Source organism: Papaver somniferum, chromosome 10, assembly GCF_003573695.1.
Source record: "Papaver somniferum cultivar HN1 chromosome 10, ASM357369v1, whole genome shotgun sequence".
NCBI lineage: Eukaryota > Viridiplantae > Streptophyta > Magnoliopsida > Ranunculales > Papaveraceae > Papaver > Papaver somniferum.
The window spans coordinates 14,057,183-14,074,497 of NC_039367.1; the positions used below are offsets into that span (position 1 = coordinate 14,057,183).

General features: G+C 37.7%; 1 protein-coding gene across 3 annotated transcripts; it reads left to right on the forward strand.

Moving 5' to 3' along the window:
- Nucleotides 1-1,057: 1,057 nt before the first annotated feature.
- On the forward strand, nt 1,058-6,631 carry LOC113319345 (DNA repair protein rad-50-like). 3 transcript variants are annotated; one of them, XM_026567612.1, is made up of 3 exons: nt 1,058-3,635; nt 4,573-5,539; nt 6,145-6,631. In XM_026567612.1, exons 1-2 carry the CDS (start codon nt 3,215-3,217, stop codon nt 5,070-5,072), a joined length of 921 nt encoding a protein of 306 aa, XP_026423397.1. In that variant the 5' UTR covers nt 1,058-3,214; the 3' UTR covers nt 5,073-5,539; nt 6,145-6,631. The 3 variants fall into 2 exon arrangements, with proteins under 3 accessions (XP_026423397.1, XP_026423398.1, XP_026423399.1); XM_026567614.1 differs by lacking the exon at nt 1,058-3,635 and adding an exon at nt 4,377-4,421.
- Nucleotides 6,632-17,315: the final 10,684 nt, after the last annotated feature.

The following is a 17,315-nucleotide window of genomic DNA, read 5'->3' on the forward strand; positions in this document are numbered from 1 at the left end:
AACTTGTTGTTTATCTGTTTTACAGAAAATCATTGCTCAGACCAAGTTTACTGAAGAAAGCGGAAGAGAGTTTAAGCATTTTGAATGCTATGAACTCTACAGAGAGAATGTCGCTGGATTTGATGTAGTTTGATGTTTTTGTTGTGGATTTGATATTATTTGCAAGTTCAAATTGTAATAAATTCCGCTTAATCTAAAACGGAAATCTCTATTTTAAAATCTAAATATTTTCGTTCATTGATGCCAATTCTTTTACAAAATATAAACTTAGGCAATGATAAAACGTACTAATAACTTCAATAAAAATCAAGTACAAGTTTTGGCCTCCTGTTTATCTTCATTTGACGTATCTTCCATTCAACGCGCTCTTTGACAGTTTCACCTTTGTTTTTGAATTTTTTGTTGTTAACTTTCAAAACTGGAGCTCTTCTTTGCCTTTTAGCGGAACATTTTCTTGGAGTAACTTCAAAAACTTGCACTTCCCTCTTACAATTTTCAATCTTTTTAAAACTTCCACATATCTTAGAAACAACAGCTTCAAGTTTTGCATCGCAAAAAAGTGTGATCGCCTTTTCAACCATTGAGAAATAGATTTTAGAAGAGAAAATTCAAGAGAAGTGAATTTTGGTGTGAGTGAATTGTTTGAAATTGATGGTAATTTGTAGAGGTGAAAAGTGAATTTTGAATTTTAAAAAACTACCCGTTGGCGTTTTTGCTTCAAACGCCCGCGACCTACGTTCAAGCGCCGCGTTTGTGCTTTAAGCGCTGACGGTTTTCCTTCCAACACCGATGCTTTTCGTTCAAACTCCAGCGTTTGTTTTTCACTCGCGCGTTTACTTTACCTGGCTCAACAAAGATATGGGTTTGTTCATTTCCATAGGAATTGCCCTTAGTTCCCCCGGAGCCCCATCAAATTGATCACCCGTTTTCTAAAACATTACTAGTATTTTATTGTCGGACCCGCTTAACTCGGTAGTTAAGTACTGTTTCGTCGTTATGTACTGATGAATATGACGTCTCACTTTCCTCTTTTCTAGTTCTAGTTTGCAAACGGAATCATCTATTTACAAATTTCGGAAGTTTTTAGGGCATACTAACATAGTTGATGAAGTCCGTCGTTTCATTACTTCATTTCTAGGTTTGAATCACTTTTGAAAAGCACTTTTTTCTGTAGTACAATGGATCATGGAACTACGAGGGTTTTATTCAATGAAACTGAATACTGGAAATCTAAGTATTTTGAGTTGGAAGGAAATTTTTGGCAAGTTGAAAACCAGAAATCTGAGTTACAGAAAAAGTTTGAGGTAGGTAAAAGTCAGTATAGTGTGCTACATTTCGATTTTGAGAAAATGAAAAAGGAGTTTGTTGTAGTTAAGAAAAAGGTTGAAACCCTAACTATGGAAAACAATATGGTTAAAGATGGACTCAAAGAGCGTAAAAGAATCTGTGAGGAATTGAACGAGGGGTTCAAGAAGAAGCTTGACGATTCCGAGGCTCAGGCGGCTTTGAAGGGAAAGTATGGAGTGGAACTGGTAGAGGTTTATAGGAATAAGTACGATGAGTGTAAAAGAATGTATGAGGAATTGAATGAGGGTTTCAAGAAGAAGGTTACTGATCTCGAGACTCAACTGGACTTGAAGTTGAAAAGTGAAGTTGAGATGGAGGAGAAATTGGAGACTTATCGGAGTAAGTACGATGATTGTAAAAGAGTGTGTGAAGAATTGAACGAGGGTTTCAAGAAAAAGGTTACTGATCTTGAAACTCAACTTGACTTGAATTTGCAAAAGGAAGTGGAATTGGAGGAGAAATTGGAGACTTATAGGAGTAAGTACGATGAGTGTGAAGCATTGAAAGAGGGTTTCAAGAAGAAGGTTACTGATCTCGAAACTCAACTAGACTGGAATTTGCAAAATGAAGTGGATTTGGAGGAGAAATTGGAAACTTATAGGAGAATCTATGATGAGTGTGAAGCATTGAAAGAGGGTTTCAAGAAGAAGGTTACTGATCTCGAGACTCAACTGGACCTGAATTTGCAAAATGAAGTGGAAAGTATGATGAGTTGTATGTGGAGTTATTAGAGAAGACAAGAGAGTTGAATGACCAAAAATCCATTAGGATATCTACTGCGGAAATATGTGTTAAACTCAGTAAGGAGGTTAAAGAATTGGAGTTTGATAAAAAAGAGAGTAGAAAACGAAGTTGAAGTTATGAGGACGAAGTTAGAGAGTCAAACAGCAATGAACATTGGGGTTGAATTGAGGAAAGAAATGGAAGTGTATAGACAGAAGTGTGATGGTTTTGAGGGTCAGTTAAAGGAGAAGGAAATGGAGCGTGTTGGAGTCGAGGGTCAATTGAAGAGCTTGTTGGCAATTAAAGTTGCTCTAAATGAAGAGATTGAGCAATACAAAACTACATGCACTGGATTACAAAAGCAAATATTGGGTCTAGTAGAAGAGCGAAAGGTTATGGTCGACACAGAGGTGAAAGCACAAAAGAGAATCACTTACTTAAAAGAAATTGTTAAAAGGATGGAAAGTGGTGCAAAGGAGGCATCCGTTCATGCCAAGACTGAAAACATGGATGTGGTGTTCGGGGAAAGAACAGCCGAAGGTGAAACTAAGAAGAAGTGTATGGAGCTGGAGACACAGGTATTAAAACTTGAAGAAGAGAAATTAGCTTTGACTATACAGATTGAGGAATTCAATAGAAAGTCTAGGGAGTTGGGGATTCAAGCAGACTTGAGGCTGAAATATGAACTTGATTTGGAGAAAAAACTGGAAGGTTATAAAACAAAGCATGATGAGTTGTGTGCCAGTTATAAGAAGAAGAAAGCAAGATTGCTTTTTCTAGAAAATGAGATCAAAAAGTACAAAACCATGTGCTCAGCTGAACAAGCAGGTTAAGAGTTTAGAAGAAGATAAAAAAGACTTCAGTGTAAAAGAGAGGACACAACAAAAAAAATATTACTTGCTTGGAAAAGGAAAATAAGAAAATGATGATGCAGACATGTGTTTTCAGCTAAATAAGAAGATTATGAGATTTGGAATGTGAGAAAAGAAGAGCCAAGGATGAGACTGAAGTTTTAAAGACAAGGTTTAGAGAATTGGAGAGTCAAACAGATCTTCTGAAGTGCAAGGGAATTGGACTCGGGAAAGAATTGGAAATTTGTCGACTTAAGTGTAATAGTTTGTCTGTGGCGCTGAAGGAGAAAGAGATGGAGTGTGTTGGATTTGAGCAAAAATTGAAGAATCTAATGCTAATAAAAGTCGCTCTTGATGATGAGCTTGAAGGATGTAAAACGGCCTTTAATGAACTAAAAGAGCAAATTATGGGTCTAGGAGAAGATCAAAAGGTTAGTTGCGAAAAGGAGAGAAAATCACAACAAAGAATTACTTACTTGGAGGAGCTAGTTAAAAAATTTGAAAGTGATGAAAGAGAGTTAAAGGCCCAGATTTTGAGTCTGGACAAATCGGCTTTGAGATGTTTAGATTCCCATGATAACAGAGAAAGCGGATTTGAACTAAGAGGTTTACAAGATAAGAACGATACAAACAATCTTGGCTGTGAAATCGATAGTGGGACTAATGATGCTAATGTGTCTCCGTCAACAAGCAAAGGAGATGAACATGTCTCAGGTACTAATGATGCACTTCACATTGTCAATTCTTTTAGTAGAACAGTTCATATTCTATTTTTGTGTGTTCACATAAACCTTGCTGGATCTCTGACAATCTTTATATGTTATCAGCATCGTATTAGACCATTTTATTCTCTGTTTCTTTAACCAGTAAAGAGTTCAACCTTATAAGGAATAATAGTTCATGTTTAATTGGTTAATTCTTTGCAACTAAATAGGCTACTTGCTAAATCCCTTGTTTATCCAATGCCGAGTACTTGGTGCTTTGCCACTTAACAATTTCACTATTTTAGCGTTTATTCAACTAGCTTCTAATGTTTTTCGTAAGATTTGGTATATACTCTGTTGGAATCTTTCACACGATGGATGACAATAAGAACCTCAATTTGAAGATTTTCTATTTTGAGTTTTATGGTCCAGTTGTGCAATTTTTTCTTTTTCTTTTTATATGCATGTATATGAATCGTAATCCTGTCTAATTGTTGCACTCTATTTTTCTCTTTTGATGCAATTCCATTTTTTTTTTGCAAAACAAGGGACCCAAGTCTGTAATTCGTACATTCATCAGCTTCTCTCTCTCTCTCTATGAATTGACTTGTAATCTTAATGTTGAAACTGTTTACTCCAGAACGATGTGATTCTCTTTATCACAAGTCTCATTGATTACATGGCATAGACATAACGCTGTATATTTTTTGTTGAAAGAAGTATCATTTGGTTGAACATTGCCTGCGATATAGTTGCTGTTTAATGGTCTATATGAAGAGCCGGTCATATTTTATTGGTAGTACTGTAATCCATAACTTTTGTCTTGTCATAATTCATTTTTTTCAAAGTTCAATCAGAAAGTAACTTCGGTATATCACTGCTGGATACAGTGATAGAAACTGATAATACAATATCATAATTTTTATATCTACATTTATTATCTGCAGGTCCTAGTTCAACTAATAACCAATATAAGCCTTTGGAAAATGTGAAGAACAAGAAAAATAATACACAATTTCAAAGTACGGTGAAAGTAGAACCAGGTCATGAGTTAGAAGGGAGCTCAAGTGAAAAGCTACACATACTCGATCAAGTGAGTGTAAGAACATCGTCAAGAGGTATTACAGAAATTAACGATAGCAAGGATGGTAAGGATATTGCTCCAAAATATATTTGTAACATCACAGACAAAGAAAGAGACCAGTTTTCAAGTGATGCTGCCTTCAAAAGTCCTTCAGATAATGGGAAGAATTTGTCATCCATGAAAGGTTCAAAGAGGCCATTGGAAAATCAGAGATGCGAAGATTATGAAAGCATCTTTAAAGAGGATATCACATTAGTCCCATTATCTTCCATTTCAAAAAGAAGTAGGAGTGCAGAAACAGTGATCAGTAGATCCGAGAGTACGGTTGGTGATACAATTCAGTTGGTAGTCATAAGAGCTTGATTTTGCTGAGACTGTGTCAAGAAAAAAAATTCTTTTCCAGAGAGTACATTGTTGAATCATTTGCACATGAGTAATAATCCTTGTCCGAAAGTTGGAAACCCAATCTTTAAGAATGGAAAAGAGAATGTGGTTGAAGAAATTGGCTATGAAAGTGAGGGTCAATGTGCTGGTGGAATCAGAGTACAATGCTCTTACAGTTTAGGTAGTCACGATAGTTCTGGTGACTCAGAAGATTCAAGCAATGTAGATTCGTCTTTTCATCAAGCTTTAGCTATGATGAAAAGAAACAGACTGAAAAATTCAAAGTGGCAATTTGAGGCAGACATGCTTTCTTCACTTGAAGAGGACCCAGAACTCTGCATGAAGGCTGTTTGTGCTCTCTATCGGCAGAAGTTCACTATGGAAAAATTAATGACCGGATCTTCACATTCCATTAATCGAGGCTTTAATGAGTATGATGCTCTCAGGTATGGGATCAATGCTCTTGGTTATGTAATTTCATTTATTTATTTTTTTAATAGCAGATGATTTTGTTACTCTCTTCCAAATAGCAACTTACTCTTAAATTCCATTTTGCTTTGCAGTAAGCAAGATTATCGTTTCTTTTCTTTAACATCTAGTTTTAAGTTGTTTTTTTCAAAACCTTTTTAAGAGGGATACTGTATCTTGTACTGGAGGTAGTAATAGTAAACTTGTTATATCAAATTAGTGGTAGGATTAAGTGGGTGAAATGAGGAGAACTATAATTTTGCAAAAGTGGTGAGCTATGGGACAGAGTATCTAATTGCAACCTTAGTTATAATTGCACTTGTCGAACTACATTCACGGTTTTCTCTTTGTTTGCTATCATAAGACAGTACTAAAGGAGAAATTTTATGATAACATTCTGAAAGTCATACAGGAGAAAATAGATGCTTGATTTTAGTAATCATCCCAAGATGGTTGGGGGATCTGCGTGTTGCATACAGAACTATCTGTTTGTTTAATAATGAAAGTACAAAATCAGCAAAATAATTTATGCATGCATTCCTTTAATTCCATTAATATTTTAATTTCCTGAATTTTACTGCAGAGGAACTGCTTTAGCTGAATTTTTGACGAATGGAGACCCAAAAGGTGACCTGAAGAAATCTGTAAAGGACTTGGAGATGTTTGATCAGAAATCCCTTGGATACTGTAAGAGATTGGCAACAAACTACTCGAAGCAATTATTCAGTATATATCAGAAGAAAGAAGACCCTTTCTTCCTGCCATCCTAGTGCAACCGACCATTATCTAATCAAACTGCAAATTCTGGCGGGATTTCGTAGCAGTTAAGTTTGCAACTATCAAGGTATCAGTCATATTGTCATGCTAGTCAGCCATGAAATGCAGATTTTATCAGGATGTCAGACATTTGTTTTCAAATTTTGCTGTATACGTCTGGGAATATATTAGTAAACCAAAACTGTAGATGTATAAGTACTTCTTCGCCTGTTGATGCCCATTGCTCATAGCTATGGCAGAGAATTGGTTATAACACAGAAAATTATAGCGTGATTTTCAATCTGATAAAAAAATGTAGTCAGTTTATGCTTGTGCAAAACAATACTGCTCTGTTAGAAAGACTCCTTGACCCATTTATGGTCATTGCTCTTGCCTACGGGGCAATAGCATTATAGTCCTTATAACTGCTGCCGTCCCTAAATAAGTGATCCTTTTCTTTTTGTTCCAAAGTAAAAGATATTTTTCTCTATATGCGATATATTTTTTTCTCACTGGATCCCTTTCGTCCCAAGCTCCTTCAATCAGATGGACTTTTTTTCTTCTTCTTCTAGGTTCATTATCTAATAATTAAAGGTCATGACTCCTGCGAATTGGGCGATTGATATGTGTCAACTCAGTCATTAACTCTTCTCAAATTCTCTTTAGTTCTCTCCTTTTCACCGTTGATCCCTGTTCTTCTCCTTAATTTTCTGTTATTCAACTTCATTCTAAATTTATGAGGCAGGATCCAATGACATGGTTATATTGACATAATCATGACATGGTTTGGCCATTTTTTCTACAAAATCCAAGCGACAACGATTTTGAAGTTAATTTTCTGGTGACATGTTCCACTTATATAGCTCTACATTTCTGTCAAAAATGAGAGTATCCCGATGTACGGAACTTTACCATCCACAAAATTTAATTTCAACCGTTAATATTCAACTGTTGCTATTCAAAATGGTAGATGGTATTCTTATACGTCTCGGAATGCTCTCATTTTTGGTAGGAATGTAGAGCTATTAAGAGGAACATGTCATCAAAAAATTAGCCTCAAATATATTGTCGCTTGGATTTTGTAGAAAAAATGGCTAAACCATGTCATGATTATGTCAATATAACCATGTCATTGGATCCTGCTCCATAAATTTATTTACAATCTCATTATTTTCTTAAGGTATTCTTCGTTTCTCTTTTTCACCGAATATTTTGCTAATTAATCCTGTTTTCTCCATCATGTATATGCAGTTTGGGTTATCTCTAATGGTTTTTGCCATTACGTTGTTGTTGTGACTATAGCATTTGCTGAGAAGGTCGCTAATCGTTTGAAATATGGTATTGTCTGTGATTGTGTTGTTGGTTTGCTATGGAAGTTGACAAGGAGTTGGTACAACTCCCTGAGTCAAGATTCTGCAAAATTCCTCCCTTTGAAGAATTTCCCTTTGAAATTAATCAAACAATTTGTTACCGTGGTTCCAGCCAAAATAATAACCAAAATATAATCTTGTATCTATTCTGATTACCATAAACATCATCTCCGCCTGGATTTATTTTCTTATAATATACCTGTCGAGAGAAAAAGCAGAAACCTTAAAAAACTCAGAATCAATAGAATAGAGGCAGGAAGCTCAAGCCAAGTTGGTGATCTGGTCAATAAGTTCAAGCAAGCAGTTTTGGATTTAGGGGATACCAATGAAGTTGTTGTCTTTTAATCAGAAAATAATCATGAAGAAGAAGAGGAAGCTAAATAGGAAGCTAGTGTCATTGGCAAAGTCATTACTGAAGGGAAAATGAGCTATGATTCGGTGGAGAAATATATTAAGTTCACATGGTCTTTCATGTTATCGGAAGATATCAATATAATGGAGGTAGATCCTAATATCATGATCTTTAAATTCAGCAAATTTGAATTTTTGAATAAGGTTATAGAGGAAAGACCATGGAGTGTTAACAAACAGCTTCTTGCGGTCCATGACTATATACCCGATATGATTTATACCGAAAATCACTGGGGTTTTCAACTATTTTGGATTCATTTACATTTTTTTACTTCTCGAACATATGAATGTAGCAGCTGTTACAAAAATTGGTAGTATCATGGGAGAAGTTGTTAAGATTGAGCCACAAGATGCAGTTTCAGTGGGTGGAGTTCCAGTGAAGGTTTATGTCAACATAGATCTAACTAACACTTTGAGATGAGGAGTCAAATACATAACTAATGCAGGAATTATTAGATGATCAAGTTTTTTTTTATGAAAGGCAGCCATCAAGTATTTGCACTGAGTGTTATGTTATTAAACACTGCAAAGGTGGTTGCAAAGATGCAACTAATTATTTTGGTTCAAGCACATGAGAAGCCTCATTTCTTTGATAACACTAATAACATTAGGAAAACTGTCTCAACTGTTGCAAGAAATTCATCTCCAGTTACTAAAGGCAATCAGAAAAAATTCGTCAAGAATGTTGTTTTTATTCCTCCTAAGGATGGTGAAGTCATTAATATGAAATTTCTTGTCAATAATGATGGAGATGCTGAAGTAAGTGACGATACTAGGCTTGGGAAACAACACAGATTTTCTAAGGAATCTTCTACAATTGAAAGTGATAATGAACATTTTTCCATTTGCAAAACCACTGACCATATTATAGACAACTAAACTTCTCAAAAAGTCAATCCTAGAGATAACCAAACTAAAGCTGCACAGAAGGAGAATCAGGTATTTTTCAAAACTTTTTGTACTACTACTTTTTTCAATTTTAGTTGTTTGTTTTACTCGTTCCATTTTTCTAATCATTTCATATTTTGTTTTATATTTTTTGGTAGGAAAACATTGCATATGCATCTTTCATTTGTTTTTACATTTGAGCCATTTATTCTTCAAGTTGTTTGTAATTTCTCTCGTTTTTAGTAAAATAGAAGAGTCAAACATGAAGATCATTTCTTGAAATATCCAAGGTTTTAAAAATTCCAATATCAGAAACTACCTAAATAACCTAATAAGAAGCCAGAACCCAGACATTATCTTCGTGTGTGAAACCAAAATTGGTCAAGATAAATGTAAACCTCTTTTAAATCAATTTCAATACCCAAACTTTGCTGCTTTTATAGAACCAGTTGGTCTATCTGGAGGTTTAGTTCCTCTATGGAATAATGGTTTTCAATGTGATATCCTGGATGCTTCTCTTAATACTTTTAATGCTCTCATTCAAGATGATTCCAGTAAGCCTGAATTTCTCCTGTATGTATGGTTATACTAGGTATGAGAAGAAAAAGAACAATGAAACTTCATTCAACAAATAAGTAGTGCAAATAGTAGTCCCTGGATTGTACTATAGGAGACCTCAACTTTCATATCCTAGATAGTAGTAGTTTTTCTTCCTCTTCCATATATGGCTGGGTAAATACAATAGTGGCAAATAGTGGACTAGAAGACATTTGTTTTGTTGGTATGGATTACTTGGACCAATAATAATTTAGGTACATGTTCCAAAAGATATAGCATAGATATGGCCTTAGGAAATGGTGAGTGGAATGTTTGTTTTCCAAACTCAAAATAGTATCACTTAACTCCGTTAGGTAGTGATCATCGTCCAATCATGTTAGTCTCTGATTCTACTAGTCCAAACTACTGAAACCTTTTAAATTTTTCTTACATGGCTAAATGATGAAACATACACTATAGTTATTGCTAATGCTTAGAAAAATAGTGTTGTTGGTTCACCTGGTTTTCAGCTTGTTGAGAAATTAAGAAAACCAGAATAGATTTATCAAAATGGAATAAAGAACATTTTGGATACATCAACAGGAAGGTGGAAAGTTTGCAGATTGAGCTGGATCCTCTTCAAGCTCAACCTCCAGATATTGATTCTCACAATCATATCAAGGAGACTAATGAGGAACTGAACAAATGGCACAATGTCAAGAGTGAGTTTTATCAACAAAAATCCAGAGACCCTTTCATTAAAGACATGGATAATAATAGCAAGTATTTCCATACTAAAACCAATAGGAAGAGAACAATGAATAATATTGATTCAATAAAGGATCATAATAATGTCAGGTTGAATTCAAGAGAGCAAATTGCAAGTAATCTCACTTATCATTTCAAGGAAATCAGTACTTCCGCTTGTCCAGTTCTTGAAGACAGGTTTTGTTATGTTCTTCCTTCTATCATCACTACTGAAGATAATATACTTCTAACCAAAATTCCTTATGTAGAACAAATTTACTCTACTCTCAAAAGTATGCAGAATTGGAAACACCTGTTCCAGAAGGTTTTCATGCCGACTTTTATGATAGTCAATGGGAAACTGCAGGTGAAGATGTTTTTCAGATGGTTTCAAGATTTTTTGAAACAAAGCACAATTTGAAACAGGTTAATAATACTTACATATCTATCATCCCAAAAAAGAAGAAATGTATCTATGCAACTGATTACAGGATAGTTGGCTTTTGTAATACTTCGTACAGGATTATTTCCAAAATTCTGGTAGGAAGAATGAAAACTTTATTGACTAAGATTGTTTCTCCTTTTCAGGTAGATTATGTCTCAGGTAGACTTATCAATGACAATACTATAATTGCACAAGAAATTATCCACTCCATGAAGAAGAAAAAGTGACAAACAAGCTGGATGGCTCTTAAACTAAACATGTCGAAAGCTTTTGACAAGCTAAAATGGAATTTCTTGATCAAGGTACTTCAATATTTTTGGATTCAGTGATGATTTTTGAGATCTTATTTATCAGTACATAAGTACGATTTCTCTTTCTGTGCTTCTGAATGCTCTCCATGTGAAGATTTTCAACCCACAAGATGAATTAGACAAGATGATCCTCTTTCACCTTATTTATTCATCCCTGCAATGGAATATTTCTCTAGACATCTTAGTCATGCTCAACAGACTAAAGCCATCAAGGGTATCAAAGTATCTAATACTTTACCAGCAATCAATCACTTGATGACTGCTTGATTTTCACACAAGCTAATCTCACTTCGGTAAATAATCTCCTTGAGTTACTACAAGATTTCAGTTCTGTTGTTCATTTTAGTAAATATACCAATCCTTCAGTTGTCGTTACTTTAACACAGATTCTGGGGGTTAAAGTTATGAATTCTAAGGAAAAGTATTTGGGTTCTCTATTACTTCCTGGTCACTTAAAACAAGAATCCTTCAATTCCATCAAGGAAAACTTTTAAAAAAGATACTCTACATGGTCTTCTATCTCTTTATGTCAAGCAGGTAGATAAACCATGATCAAGCATGTGCTGAATTCATTGTATGCTTACCAAATGATACTTTTAAGTTACCTAAAAATCTCATTAAGAAACTCACTGCTATTAAGAGGAAGTTCTTTTGGGGTCATAAATCTAATAGGGGTTTAAATCCCATTGCATGGCAAAATGTGTGCAAACCTAAAGATATTCGTGGTCTTGCCTTCAGAGATTTTGAAAAGCTTAATCTGGCTTTATCAACTAATATGGCTTGGAGAATATGTATTGAATCCAGTCATCTCATGGTTCAAGTTATTGGAGGCAAATATTTAAAAACCGGTGATATTCTACATCAACAAATTGAAGCTAAAAATTGTTCATATACTTGGAATGAAATAACCAAAGGTTTACAAAATGTGCAGCACAAAAAAAATCATGAAGATAAATAATTGTGAGAAAACAAGAATATGGTTGGACAGATGGATTCCAGGTTTGTCCGACCCACCTACACCAATTAATGATCTCTTCAGATTTTATGAGGTAGTTTCTGAACTGCTCATCCCAGATTCTAATTTATAGAATGTTGATCTGCTAAATAAACACTTTGATTCTAATACTTCTAGTACAATTAAAAATTTGTTTGTTGATAACACTAAAGAATATGTGATGTTATGAATGCCTGCAAAAAATGGAAAATTTTCAGTTAAAAGCACATATAATATTCTCCCCAGATGCAACAAAGTAATTCAAATTAATGGTGTCAACATTAATCCAGAAGTATGGAAGAGGCTATAGAATTGTAATGCATTTCACAAAATCAAACTCTTTGCATGGAAATGCATTAGAGAGTTAAATACTACAAAAAGTAAGTTGGATACTTAATGATCAAGATGTTAGGTGCACCATATGTGGTCAACATGATGAAACCATGGAGAATTTATTATTTGACTGCAGACATGCAAAAGCAGTCTGGAGAGGAATTAATATAAATATTAATTCAATGAAGGATAATTGCAGTAGTATTTCGGATAGGGTACTTAGCTGGTTTAGTAACTATAACATCAACACTGATAAAAATGGCTTTACACTGTAATGATAGGTTCATGGGTCCCGTGGAAGGATAAATGTGATGCAATTTTTCAGGGAGTTTTTTTTTTACCATCTTAGTATTGTGCATAAAATTAATTATAACTTGGCATCCCATCTACATGAAATATCTAGTTCCAATTATTGCATCAGTGTTAACAAATTTTCTAGATGGATTCCTCCATTAGAAGGTATAACAAAATTTAATATAGATGCATCGTTTGACCCTGATATTAACCAACTGGGTAGTGGTATTGTGCTACGTGATCATACGAGTTGTTGTCAAGGGATTAGAGGAACATACCCAAATGGAGTACTGAATGCAGAGGAAGGTGAATGTTTGGCTGTGCGTGAAGCTTTGAGGTGGAAAAAATTGAAATAATGCACAAATATTCATGTGGAAGCTGATGCTAAAAATGTCATACAGTCCATAACTGGTGATACACTGCTTATCCAGTGGGAGAATAGGAACATTATCAAAGAAATTAAACATTTAGTTTTGAGTTTTACACTTTGTAGTTTCTCTTTTGTTAATAGAGACGACAACCAAGTTGCAGATCATATCTCTAAATCAGTTAGAGAATCTACTAATGCGGTAAAAGCTGATAACAATTTTTCAGCTGCTATTTGTAATCTTCTAGCAAAACATACAAGCCTTATTTCATCCTGGTATCAATAGAATTCGTGGTTTATCAAAAAAAATAATAGAAGCCTATTATAGGGGCTCCAAGTTTTTTGTTTTGAGGGCTCGCAAAATGAGAAAATGGGGTCATTGAATAGTAATCTCAAAAATTCCTTATCCTACTGTTGATGGTGGTTTTTAGCTTAGGGTTAAAACTGTAAAACCTTGCATCTGATGTGACGTCACTCTGTAAGGAAACATAGCCATGAGTGTCAACCTCTCCACTGGCATACTTATTAAAATGTTCAATATACTTACATGAAATTTATCCAGACTGGCGCATGTAGCAACCATCCCAGATGTTCTGTAAATTTCGGCGCCTTGCCTATATTCACTTAATATAAGTTTCTTTGAATGCTTTCTATGCTATGTTCCTCGGTTGAACCCTTAATGTTGATATGGCATGACAATTTGTGTTCACTCGCAGCAGAGTAGCACGAATTTCCAAATATCAAGGATAAGGTCTTTGCATAAAGTATTCAATCAGAAAGCATGCTGCTCTCTGGCAATGAACTTAAAGAACTCTGTGTCAACACATGAAATTCACTCAAATGCTTTTGCGCCTTGCGCAGTATACCATACCTTGCTTGTCGAAAGTAAGCATAGGCAAACTAGGTAATTAATCCATCATGGATTAGTCGGTGCAAAATCCTGTCCAGAATCAGAAAACAGGGAGCCGCGGTAGCAAAAGGAGGCGTGGCCATGCCTTAGGCCAACTGGCGCCACTTGCCATTGGCCACACCCTATCCTAAACCGACCCTATTTCCCTCGACCAATCAGGTCGCCTCAAACTAGCAACGCGCACATAATTTGTGCCTGGGCCCTTACTTGCCGGCCCCACTTCCCATCGACCAATCGTGTTGCTCTAAAGCCGCCACACTCACACCAGAAGTGTGGCCACGCCCATGCTTTGCCGGCCCATCTCCTTCCTACCGACCAATCAGGTCACTTTAAAATGCACCACGAGCACTAGAGGTGTAGCCGCGCCACCATACTAACTGGCAACCCAAACGCGCTCTGCCACAACAACATTGGCTTACCAACATGCCACCCTGCCGCAGTAACATGACAACATGCGACTCTGCCGTAGTAACATGCCAATGTTCCACAAATGACGCCACTACGTGCTAATCCACTTTTTTTTCTTGGCCAATGCCATAACGGACTCGAATTAGGATTTCCTGATCAAAACAAGACTTTTGCTTCAGTAGCATTAGCCGAAACCCTAATTTTGGTCATAGTCCATAACATGCCACGAGCCAATTTATCCTTGGACACGCCGCCAAGCCCTAACATTGGCCATGTCGCCAAATCCTAGCCTTGGCCACGCCGCCAAGCCCTAACTTTGGCCACGACGCCAAATCCTAGCCTTGGCCACGCCGCCAAGCCTTAACTTTGGCAACGACGCCAAATCCTAGCCTTGGCCACGTCACCAAGCCCTAACTTTGGCCACGACGCCAAATCATATCCTTGGACATGTCGTCAATCCCTAACTTTGGCCACGACGCCAAATCCTAGTCTTGCCCACGCCGCCAAACCCTAAATTTGGCCACGCCGCCAAATCCTAGCCTTGGACACGCCGCCAAGCCCTAACTTTGGCCACGACGCCAAATCCTAGCCTTGGCCACCACGCCAACCCCTAACTTTGGCCACCACGCCAAATCCTAGCCTTGGCCACGCTGCCAAGCCCTAACTTTGGCTACGACGCCAAATCCTAGCCTTGGCCACGTTGCCAATCCCTAACTTTGGCCATGACGCCAAATCCTAGCCTTGGCCACGCCGCCAAGCCCTAACTTTGGCCACGACGCCAAATCCTAGCCTTGGCCACGCTGCCAAGACCTAACTTTGGACACGACGCTATGGGGCAGTCATGCCGCACGTGCTAAATAGAGTTGCGATGCGCAAAACCCTAATTTAGCTAAAAGTTGCCATGCCAACTGTGTCCAGTGACTCTCCTAAGGCCTCGAGATTAATTTAGCAACAGGGCCAATGTTGTCGGAGCCATATTCGGGCCTAACACCAATATGCCAGAACAGCTGCCACGACTACGCCACTGGCATGCCGCTATGCCATGGCTCCGCCAGGCGCCACTATGCCAATGACGCCATTTCTCTATGCAAACAAGATGCGTCCATAATCAATGGTCGTCCTTCCTCATGAGATGCAATCTCGACAATCCAAGTTCGCCACCGAACTGACAGACTTGTGGCAAGTTTCAGGCGACCAGCTGCCTAAATCTAGTGGCCATGGCTACGCCAGGCGCCACTTGCACCACCGTTCCACTGGCATGCACGAGCCATGCCAGCCATGCCACATTGCCACTGGCGTACACCAAAACTCCACTGCTCCATTATCAGGCACCAACACAAGGTATCCATAATCAACGGCTACCCTCCTTCATGAGATGTGATCTCAACAATCGAAGTTCTCCACCGAACTAACAAACCTGTGGCAAGTTTTAGGTGACCAGCCAAAACTAGCCTAATAGCATTACATGCTATTTTCCTGGGGTAAGTCCCTTGAATTTGACTTGCCACACGTAGAAAAGTGCTACATGTTTTTCACGAAAACACTCGAGACATCAAACATGTCACAAACCGAGGGATTCTCATCAGGGTATTGGTCTGGCGGTTTACAGCGTGCGACGTGCAATGCGCCCGTTACAAGAAAGTGTCATGAAGCGGGACAATTAGTGGTGGTGAAAAGTAACGGTGTAAACGAATTCACTTCCTTCATCATGGAAGCATAATGTCTGATGGTTACACGTTACTCTATTTTCCACCACTCAATCATTTCCACTTCCTACGAGACCATGGTACGTTTCAATATGACTTGTATAAATAGGCTTCACCTATTTCCACCAAAGAACAAGTTTTGGTCGGCAACAACACGGTATCTAGAAATCACCTGGTATCTTTCCATTCTGCTAGCCAGTTCTACTTTCAGATACAAGTCATAAACAACCACACCTTCGGAACCAACGATTCTGGTATCAACACTCTCTTCGCTTCCCTCCCTAAGACCGACCCTTCTCCTTCACTTTGTGACCGAAGCAAGCCTGGAACGACCATTTCTTGGTTTAGGCCAGGATTGTACAGATTGATCTCTCGAATCAAAAGTACTCCCATGCAGTACATTTTTTAGGGTCTAGACTCGTTTCTCATCCATGCACACGAATTCACCAAAACCGGCAGAAGCAGTTTTCACCCACAAACAATTGGCGACCACAGTGGGAGATTAATCTCTCGGTTGCAATATCAATTTCCAATTTTCAATTTTATTTTTCAACCTCGATCTCAAGATGGTAGAACTCAGGTCTGGATCAGCAACAAACCCTAAGAACACTAGCATTGAAATCATCCCCGGTACTAACATTCCTTCCAGTGGCATTAATACGCCAACCTGCCAACACCAGCGGCGCGGAAAATGTTCCTTCAGGTGTTACACCACCGATCACCAGAGCCAGAGCCGCTTCCGCCACTCCCACCGTTTCTTCAAGTGTGACAGCTCCAACCGTCACCAGAGCCTCTGCTACTCCACCATCCGGACAAGAGACTGGAGGATCCAGAAGAAGCCGATCTCCTCTTATCACTGTTGATTTCATGGAAAGATAAAAGGTTCTCGTAAGGCTCAGACATACATGACTACAACTCAGAAAGAGATACCTATTTTCCTCAAGACCCTAACGGAGTGGCTACCACAAGAGTCATGTCAACCCCAGATGGAGCTGACAAGGAATACTTTTAACATCCGGCGCAGGCACTTCAGCAGGATGCGCATTTATAAATGAAGAGGCTCGCGTTGCTCTTGAACGCCCAGTAGAAAGGAATCATCAATCCAATTTCATCACACGTGAAGATCAGGAACGATTTCTCCAAAATCGAGGGAAAAAAAATCAGCAACTGTAACACCCAGTGTTTTTAGCATGGCGCATGCTAAATGATGCGCCATGGCCTGATATGAAGCTTCATTCAAAGCTTCCGATGCTCGGTAAGAGGTAGATTGGCTTAAG